Genomic DNA, 9,618 nt, shown 5'->3' on the forward strand with positions numbered 1-9,618 from the left:
CATGCTTTCATGCCGGTTCTGGGAATCAAACTCAGGGCCTGTGCTTGTAAGGCAAGCACTTTACCAACTGAGCCGTTTCCCCAGCCCCTAGAATTGTATTCCTAATTCAGTTTTTTTGATTGTTCATTCCAAGAGTATAAAAACATAATGTGTGTGTGGGGGGGGGGGGACCCGATGGCTCAGCTGAAGGCACTTGATGCCAAACCAGGGAGTTTGATCCTGGAACCCACGTGATGAAAGGAGAGAACTGACTGCTGCATGTCTTCTCACCTACACACGCACCCTGTGGTGGTAGACACACACACACACACACACACACACACACACACACACACACACTACAAGTATATGGTATTCGAATATGCTTCAAGACCTCTGATATTAGTACTAGTACTACTCGTGGATCCCCTAGGATTTTCAAAATGAAAGACCGTGTCTGCTAGAAGGGATAGGTTGGCTGACATCTTTCCAAAATCAAGAGAAACAGCGAGAGGAACTCCATAAAAGTGGCTTCCTCGAAAATTCCCACAGAATTTCCAGGCAGGATCCGACCTCTCCAGCTTACTGTTCCCCTCCCCCACCCCCTGGAACGCAATCTGCATGCTTGTCCTCGTCGCCATGGTGAGGGCAGCTCTGGACGCACTCCTTCTAGCCGCCAGGAAATAGTAGTGTGTGGTTAGGGGTGGGTGGACCCCTGCCCATTCAGCGAGGGGATCCCGAGCCAAATCCTGGTACCGAGTTAGGAACCATGCCTGTGGTGCTCCCCTCCACCGACCGCGGCCAGGACTCGCGCGTCGGGGCTCCAGAATGGCGCCAGGCGGCCCAGGCCACGTCTCGCAAGGCGCACCTTCTGACCGATCGCTGCGGGCAGGAGGCGGTGACCATGTGGCAGCCCAAAGACAGTGTACTGGACCCGAATGTGGCTCACCACCTGGGCCGAGCCGCCTACATGGAGCCCTGGCGCTTTCGCGTGGAGATGCTGAAAGGCGGCGGCACCCTGGAGAAGCCACCGCCCGGAGAAGGCGTCACTCTGTGGAAAGGGAAGATGAAGCCCCCGGCCTGGTACGCGCGCCTGCCGCTGCCCATGCACCGCGACGCGCGTGCCCAGCAGACCGCAGAGGTGGTGCACGCGCACGCGCGCGGAGCGCGCCTCACCGCCGCCCGCCTTGGCCGCGCGCAGCACCAGATCAATGGGCAGCTGCGGCTGCTGCTGCGCCAGCGCGAAGCCAGTGACCGCAGGCTCAGCGAGGTGCGCAAGGGCCTGCTCATCAACCAGCAGAGCGTCAAGTTGCGGGGCTACCGACCCAAGTCCGAGAAGGTGCGTCCCTCCCCGCCGCCACACCAGAGGCAGAGGCTGACGCTTCCTTCCTCAGACAGAAAAAAACTCCCATGCTCCATCTCCAGTGAGGATAGGGTGGCTAATCCTGAGAGTTCCCCCCCACAAAAGCGTTACCGAAATTAGAGTCACAATCTGTGCCCCCAAGAAATCAAGTTCGGCCACCCGTCCTCTATAAGCCAATTAGAACAGTCAAATTAATAGTAAAAAGCAGAAAGGGTATTTAATCAATGAGGCCACATCGAGAAGAGGGACGAAGAAGAGTGACCCTCTTCTGTCCATCTTCGTGGTCCTCCGTGAGATTAAAGATGCTCACATCTAAGCAGTCCGAGTCAAGGCATAGTCCTGCCCATCGCTGACTTTTTGTCTCAGCTCTGTCTCTCCAGCAAGGTGGTCTGATGCAGCAGTCAGTACTGTGTGAAAACCCTTTCTGGGATGAAAGTTCCTCCTCCAGCTGGCAGCAGGCCTTTCCTTCTCCCAGCATGAGATGCCCGGGGTGAATTCCAGTTTCCTGGTGTTCACTGATAGTCAGATTGAAGGACATAAGTGTCTCTTTAGAATATCTCCGTTCCTGTCAGACTGCTTACAAAAGGACAAAATCCCCAGCCCCTTTCCGCAATAGACAAAATGTCCCAAATCCTCCCTGAGTCACACTGCATGGAAATCTTCCCAACGAGCAAAATTCACAGCCCCACGTCTGAACATCAGCTCACCTCTCCCCCTGCCCTGACAGTTTCCCGGACCCACAGGGTCCCCCTTGGCCACAAGGCCTTGATGCCCCAACTTCCAGAGAGAAATAGCCTTCAGACCCAGCTAAGGAGGGCACTTGATGACGCCATGGGTCTCAAATCAGATGAACCACACCCTACACAAAACAAAAAATAAAACCCAGCCCTGAGCTAGGTAGATAGCTCATCGAGTAAGAACCCTTGCTATGTGAATTTGAGGATTAGAGTTTGAATCCTCAGCATCCACAGAAGAGCCAGGCATGGATGAGAGTGCCTATACCCCCGGCACCAAGGGATGGAGACGGGTGGTATCCCAGGAGCCTAGCCCAAACTGCGAACTTTAAAAAGCCAGCAAACAGCTCCCTCAGCAAGTCATAGACACTCGATTTAAAAAAAAAAAAAAAAAGCACCCCCAAACCTCTGCACAAGAGGGCCTCCTGCAGAGATCAGTTCTCAGCCCCACCCCCTACTCCCAACTCCCAACAGAGTGAAACTCCTCCAGCTCCAAGTTCCAAACTCTGCAGTTCACAAGGATGTGACGTCCTCTCCACCATGAAAGATAAAATCCCTCTCCAGCCTTCTCCTGAGAGTAATTCTCCCCTTGTCTTCTAGATTCCGGACAAGGCTGACAGCATGCTTGTCTGGGAGAAAGAGGAGCTGAAGTCCATGAAGAGAAAAATGGAGAAAGACATGGAAAAATCGGAGACCTTGCTCAAGGTTAGGGGGTACCTGGAGAGGGACGCCTGGATGCCTAGTGCACAAACTGCTCTCACCTAAGGGGAGGTGAATGCGGTCAAAGTACATTGTGTGCAGTTATGACAATGTCACAGCGAAACCCACGGTGTAAAATTAGCATATGCTAATAAAAAACTGTTTTGGTTTTTCAAGACAGGGTTTCTCTGTGTAGCCCTGGCTGTCCTGGAACTCACTCTGTAGACCAGGCTGGCCTTGAACTCAGAGATCTCTTGAATATTATTAAGGACCAGCCTTAATAATCTTCTTCCCAGGGGCCTAGAAGAGAAACTACGAACGGTGAGAATTATTTTCAGGAAAAGAATCTAAGTACACCAAGCTCTTAGTTGATCTACTTTATTCCTCTGGGATAAATTCCTATCTACACAGCTTTAGCTCTCTTCCCATGCCTAGCTCCTTTCCCTCTATATTTATCTGCTGTCCCCTCTAGGTTCTATCTTAATTCTCTCATCTTAATTCTGCCTCATCTAGGTCCTTCTCATCTAGTTCTTGCCCATCTAGTACTTCCCCATCTGACTCTTCCTCATCTTCCATCTCATCCTCCTAGTTCTCCATCTAGTTCTCCAGTCAAAATCCTCAAAAATCCTGTCAATCTTCAAGTCTCTGAGGTTTACGGTGATATACCCATACAACAGCAGTGCTCTCACTAAAGCAAGGTCACAAGGCTTGAATTCTTACAGGGTCATAAAGGCAGGCAAGAGTTTTCCTCAGGCAGTGACTGTCAGGCTTTCTTTTACAACCCCAAAGGGGCGTGGTAAAGGAGGAGATCAACTGAGTTAAAAATCGGTTAAGAAATCAGAGAAAGGGAATTTATGTGCTCAATCTACATTCCTAGAAGTGGTTAGATGTTAGGAGTCTATAATGTTAGTAAGGCTGTATGAGAAAGGAGGGACTCAGCTAAAACTGCACAAGAAATAAAACTATCTGCCTGACCTAGGAGACGCAGGGGTTGTTCCCATAAGGGTGTTACCTTAGTTCAAGAGATCATTTGGCCTTGGAGGCTTGATAGGTATTTTAGATAAATACACTGTTAGGGGTTCTTGGAAGCACATAGCATACAAGAAAATCATTGTAGGAACCAGCTAATATATATATTTTTTAAAAAGCTAAAATATCACCAAGACTTCTTAAGCCATGGCCTGACCTTTGGAAAAGTCCTTGACCTTTCCAAGTAGCAGTTTTTGTGATAGTAGCTGGATTCCATTACATTTTCCTATGGCTTGCATAAGAGATCCACCTGCCTCTATCTCCAGAGTGCTGGGATTAAATGCATGCACCACCACTGACTGGCAATAAAAAAAAAAAAAAAAAAAAAAAAAAAAAAAAAAAAAAAAAAATTCAAAAACCACAGCAAACCAATAAATAGCCCTCTTCTCTTGATACCCAGCAGCTAGTCAGTCCTGTCTACAGATTGGGAATGGTACCTGACCAATTTGCCCCGTTAGCTGAGCACCAAACCCACGCTGAGCACACTCTCTGGCACACGATAGGGACTTGATAAATATTTGGATCCCTGTAGGGAAGACTTTTTTTAAGTACTAGAATTGAACACACTGAGTTATACCACAGGACCATTTTTTCATTGTTTTAAATGATGTGTATGTATATTGGAAAGGGAGGCTGTATATTTCATTCAGGTGCCCCTAGGAAGCCAGTGGTATCAATTCTTCATGGAGCTGGAACGATGCAGTTGTGAGCGTCTCTTCTTCTACCCTGAGTCCTAGGTTTCAAACTCAGGTCCTCAGGATTAGCTGCAGGCACCTTGACCTGCTAAGCCATCTTAAGTAGGCTTTTCCTCAGTATCAGATGACAAATGCCTTCAGCCTTGTGTTCTGCATACCCCATCATAACTACTCAAGGAGGCCAGAGCCCCATAAAGTCACCAGACCCAGTGTGCCCAGGAAAAGGCCTATGACTGTGTCCTGATTAAAATAAATAAACATGGGGCTGTAGACATGGCTCAGAGGTTAAGAGCACTGGCTGCTCTTCCAGAGGTCCTGAGTTCAATTCCCAGCAACCACAGGGTGGCTCACAACATCTTATAATGGGATCTGATTCCCTATTCTTGCACTCAGGTGTACAGGCAGATCGAGCATTCATATCCATAAATAAATAAGTCCTTTTTTAAAGTTTAAATAAATAAAAATCAAAGCAGGCCACCAGTCTATAGGCTGTAGTTTGCTAACCACCACCACCACCACCACCACTACCCCAAAAATAATAAACTATCAGCTTGGTTCAGGAGACAAAGAGAAGAGGCAACAGGAAAATGCTCAGGTTACTGAAAGGCTCTGCAGCATCTAGGTGAGAGGTGTGTTTACAAGGATATATACATATGCAAATAGACTTCTGCTTTGATGACATTGGGCTTCACAAGAACAGTGAGCTGGACGAGTTTAGAGGCCCAAGTGCTTTGTGATGGGCTCGGCCCCTCCCCCGACCTCCAAGCTTAGTTTTTGCCTTCTTTCTCGGGCTCTCAGGCTCTGGCCTCCTGCCGGGACACGCTGGACTTCTACTGTCAGGAAAGGCTTCAAGCTGTGGAACTCATGAACCAGCCTCTGGACAAGGTTCTGGAGCAGGCTGGCCGCCACTCGTGGGTGGACATCACTCGACCCCCAACTCCTCGAACTCAAGGCCAAAAGACGCCTCCCCCTGACCCCGTGGGCACATACACCCCAGGTAGACACCACAGGAGGGTGTCTGCTAAACCTACAGCTCCCTTAACTAGCTGTTCCTTAAGTACACAGCCTTGCTTGGCCTCTTTCCCTGGACACTTCCGACAACACCCGTACATTCACAGAGTCTACTTCAAAAGAAGTCAACCCTAACGCACGATTTAAATTACCCTCACTTACTAGCCCCTATCCGGGCTTTCTCCCAGTCCTTCATCCATGGCGCTTCCACCCCTGGCCCACCACCATCATAGAGAGGGTAGCAGGGGAGAAGGGGAGGAGAACCAGAGATGCCTGTGGCCCCATGTACATCCTGTGCTTTCACAGCCTGCGCTAAGGCCTTGTTTGAAGCCAAGCGCTTGTTGATGGAGTCCAAGGACACCTTAGCGGAGATGGCAAAGAACGAGGTGGACATTCAGAATCAACAACAGAACATCAGCGACCGCGTATGCGCTTCACTGGCACAGAAGATGCGCGAGACCCTGGAGTTGAAGGTGCCCACGCGGCCTGGGGAGGCTCCAGAGGGTGGCTGCTGCTGGAGTGGGTGGGGAAGGAGGGGACAGATAACCCAGTAAGAGACCCCTGTGCGCCCCCATCTGCAGGAAAGAATGACTATGACTTTAGGGCTAATGAGGGGAACTATCCACCGGTGCATGAAATTCAATCAAGAGATGTATGTCACGAGGGGCCTTATCAAGGTAAGGTTTGAGGGGGAATAATCTATGAGAAGGGGGCGGGAGAAGGCAGGTATCGGGTAGGCTCGGCCTCACTGCTCCCCACAACGAACTCTGCCAGGGTCCTCTGTTGAAAAGAAACCTGGAGGCTCGAGAGAAACTGAACAGACCCTTGGTTCGCATGTATCAGAGACACGTGGGCACCCAGCTCCCCGAGGCTACGCGCCTTGCCCAGGTACGGCCCCTCCATGTCCCCCTCCATGGCCTGGTAAGCTGCCTCCCCCAAGCTTCCTGACCAAGGAAGAAGTGCTCGCTGCAGGTCCGCCTCTGACAGCTAGCTTTTCAATTCAGCCGGGTTGCCCCGCCACACCATTCGTGGGGTGGCCCCTCCCACAGCCCAGCTCTGAAACTCTTAGCATGCACAGCTCAGATGTGTTCCACCATTCCTGGAGCGCCTTGCTACAAGAGCTTCTCCTCCCTCAGCCGTCTCGGCCATTTGTGTTTGTGCGTTGTTTTTTTTAATGTTTTTCACGTAAACCTGGGCCAGCTTTTTTCCTGGGACCCCTGTAACTCATCTATGCTTTTCCGAAAGTGGGGCCCTTCCAGGTGGACGCCTGGCCCAAGTGTTAACACCTGCCTCCTGCACAGAATTCTGACCCGTGTCACATCTACTCTGCGCTCATGACTGCCCCATATAGCACCAGCTGAAGGCTCTGGGTTTGTCTGACAGTCTTCCAGTACTGCCCCCTCCCTTCCCAGCACAGCTCCTCCCTCCCCAACACCAACCAACTTTTCCCCAGCAAGAACCTACAAATCTCCTCAGTATGACCCCGCTCCACCCCAACACATCCATCCCTTCCCTTACCAATACGGCCCCTCCTCCTCCCCAGTACGGCTCCGCCCCACCTCAGAACAGCTCCACCGCTCCCAGCACCGCCTCCATCCTCCCCAGAAAGACTTTGCTAGCTCCTAAAAGCCCCGACCCTACCCAGAACGCCCACGCCCCTCCGCCGGCGCGGCCACGTCCCTTCTCCACAAGGCCTGAGCCCCCACAGCACAGACCTGCTGTCCTGTCCCTTTTAAAGCACCGTCCCTCCCCTGCAAAGCCCCTCGCTCCTTTGCCAGGACCCGGCCCTCCCAGCGCAGCCTGGCCACCTCCTCGCCGAGGCCCCGCCCTGCCCCAGCAAGATCGCCGCCCCTCCCTCTCCAGGGTACTGACAAGCTGACGCGCCACAACTTGCACATGGAAAAGAATTTAGCGGAGCTCCGTACAACACACGACAACCTCGCCTGGGGCCTCAACTGCAAAAAGATAGGACATGATGTTGACTACGATGTGGTGCGCCTGCGCCTACGCCAGCGCCACCCACACGTGTGCTATGAGCAGGCACAGCGCCTGGTCAACGACTGGGACCCTCGCACACCACCGCGCAGCCAAACCAGTACCGCCCCCAAGTGACCTTGTGCTCAGGCGACTGGAGAGATGTTCCCAAATGGATGGCCCTCCCTCCCTCCCTCTCTCCCTCTCTCCCTCTGACTCATCTTCCCTCCAAACGCCCTCTAGCAGAACTATAATTAAATGTATTGTCACTTATTAGGCACCTACTGTATGTCAGTCGTGCCATAAAAAGCTATGTACTTGTTGTCAAATTGTTAGGGTTCAAATCCCAGGTCCCTGGTTTCAAGCTGTTTGGCTTTGGGCCACACACACTGCCTTTCTCTGATCTCAGTCTCTCTGTCCTGTGAAGTGAATATTACAGCACCTATTTTGAATGGTTGTAGGAAGAATAGAAGAGTATACCGGTAGAAGGTCAGTAGCATGGCTGCTGCCTATCATAACTTGAGCAGTAACATAAGCTGTTATCATTATTAACAGCTCCACCTTATAGTTGAGGAAACACAGGTGTAGAGAAGTTAAGCCGATTGCCCAAGGTCACCCAGAATCTTCATCCACCGCTGTAGAGCCTGCCCTCTTAGCAGCATGCCTCTGACCTCTGCTTCTATCCTCATCCCACAAAAAGTCCCAGGCCCTGAACCAGGCAGGTGGCAGCTCTGGGCACAGCTGATACGGTCACTGTCCTGGTGAAGCTCGGGAACCCACTCCCTGCAGCCAGCAGTGTTCTTTTGGGAGAGGCCCTTGAGTGTTCACATCCTGTAGGAGCTCAGTTCCTCCTGTGTGTATCCTCGAACACCAGCAGAGAGCTCTGCTATCTGTTCTCCCGGGATCCCGGGGCCTGGGATATACAGACAAGGGCGATTGTTGCAGTCACACTGGGAAATCTGAATTCATGGATTCAACCAGTGTTGACTTGAGTGGAGTCTCAGGACTTTTACATCAGCACCTGTCAGGCTCTCTCCCGTTCCCCCAACCAATCAGGAAGGAGCACACTCATTGGAAGGGAACTATGAGGAGTGTTTGTTGGTTTACTTTTTGTTTTTTCAATTATGTGTACTTGTATTGGGAGGTCTGTGTGCACGTAAGTGCAGTGGACCACAGAAGCCAGAGGAGGGCGTCAGATCCCCAGAGCTGGACTTGTAGAGTGTTGTGAGCCACCCTTTGTTGATTCTAAGAGCTGAGAGCTGAATCCCCATCCTCTGCAAGTACAGTACACACACTCTTAACCATTGGGCCATCTTTCAAGCCCCAACTCAAGGGAACTTAGTAAAGACATGATGGTTGAACTTCACCAATCAGATCCCATACTTGTGCGTTCCCCTCCTCATTAAGAAAAATCTTGAGCCACCAATCAATGCTTGTGATGCTTTTGCGGTCATCTGCAGACAGTCACAGAGCAGTGGAAGTCTCCAGCCATTCTGACTCCCCAGCAGGGACAAAGCAGGAGAGGCCCCGCCTCCTTGCTTCAGCCCCCTAACTGGGAATAAGCATCCACCTGGCAGGCTACTTCTCACCCTCTGTCTGCACTTCTCATGCTTCCCATTCATGGTTTCACTGTGTCAGATGCCCTCCAGGGGTAGTGCGCAAACATTGTCTTAAGATCCCTAAGTGCAGGGCTGGAGAGAGAGCTCAGCAGTTAGAGCACTGGCTGCTCTTCCAGAGGTCCTAAGTTCAATTCCCAGCAACCACATGGCTCACAAACACCTGTAATAGGACCTGATGCCCTCTTCTGGCATGCACATGGTGGCTTACAATCATCTATAGTAGGACCTGATGCCCCCTTCTGGCATGCAAGTATACATGCAGGTATACATGCAGAGCATTCATACATAAATTAAAAAAAAAAAGATCCCTAAGTGCAAAAAGGTCATGTTTCTTGGCGAAAAACCATGCTGCATGGTGTGTTGGCACAGATCTGTCATCCAAGCATCTGGGTGGAGGCAGGAGGATCAAGAGTTCAGGTTCATCCTCAGCTACACAGTAAGCTCAAGGCCAGCCTGAGCCACGAAAGACCTTCCCTAAAAAAAAAAAAAAAAAAGAAAAGAAAAAAAAAAAAGAC

The 9,618-nt window shown here is 50.9% G+C and overlaps 1 protein-coding gene across 1 annotated transcript; it reads left to right on the plus strand.

The window, feature by feature from the left end:
• The first annotated feature begins 612 nt into the window (after positions 1 to 612).
• Tektl1 (tektin like 1) lies at positions 613 to 7,797 on the plus strand. Its single transcript, XM_006996552.3, has 7 exons — positions 613 to 1,318; positions 2,677 to 2,781; positions 5,298 to 5,496; positions 5,817 to 5,983; positions 6,092 to 6,187; positions 6,285 to 6,398; positions 7,374 to 7,797. Exons 1-7 carry the CDS (start codon positions 749 to 751, stop codon positions 7,620 to 7,622), a joined length of 1,500 nt encoding a protein of 499 aa, XP_006996614.2. The 5' UTR covers positions 613 to 748; the 3' UTR covers positions 7,623 to 7,797.
• The last annotated feature ends 1,821 nt before the right edge of the window (positions 7,798 to 9,618 follow it).

The sequence above is a fragment of the Peromyscus maniculatus genome, chromosome 22 (genome assembly GCF_049852395.1).
Source record: "Peromyscus maniculatus bairdii isolate BWxNUB_F1_BW_parent chromosome 22, HU_Pman_BW_mat_3.1, whole genome shotgun sequence".
Classification (NCBI taxonomy): Eukaryota; Metazoa; Chordata; class Mammalia; order Rodentia; family Cricetidae; genus Peromyscus; species Peromyscus maniculatus.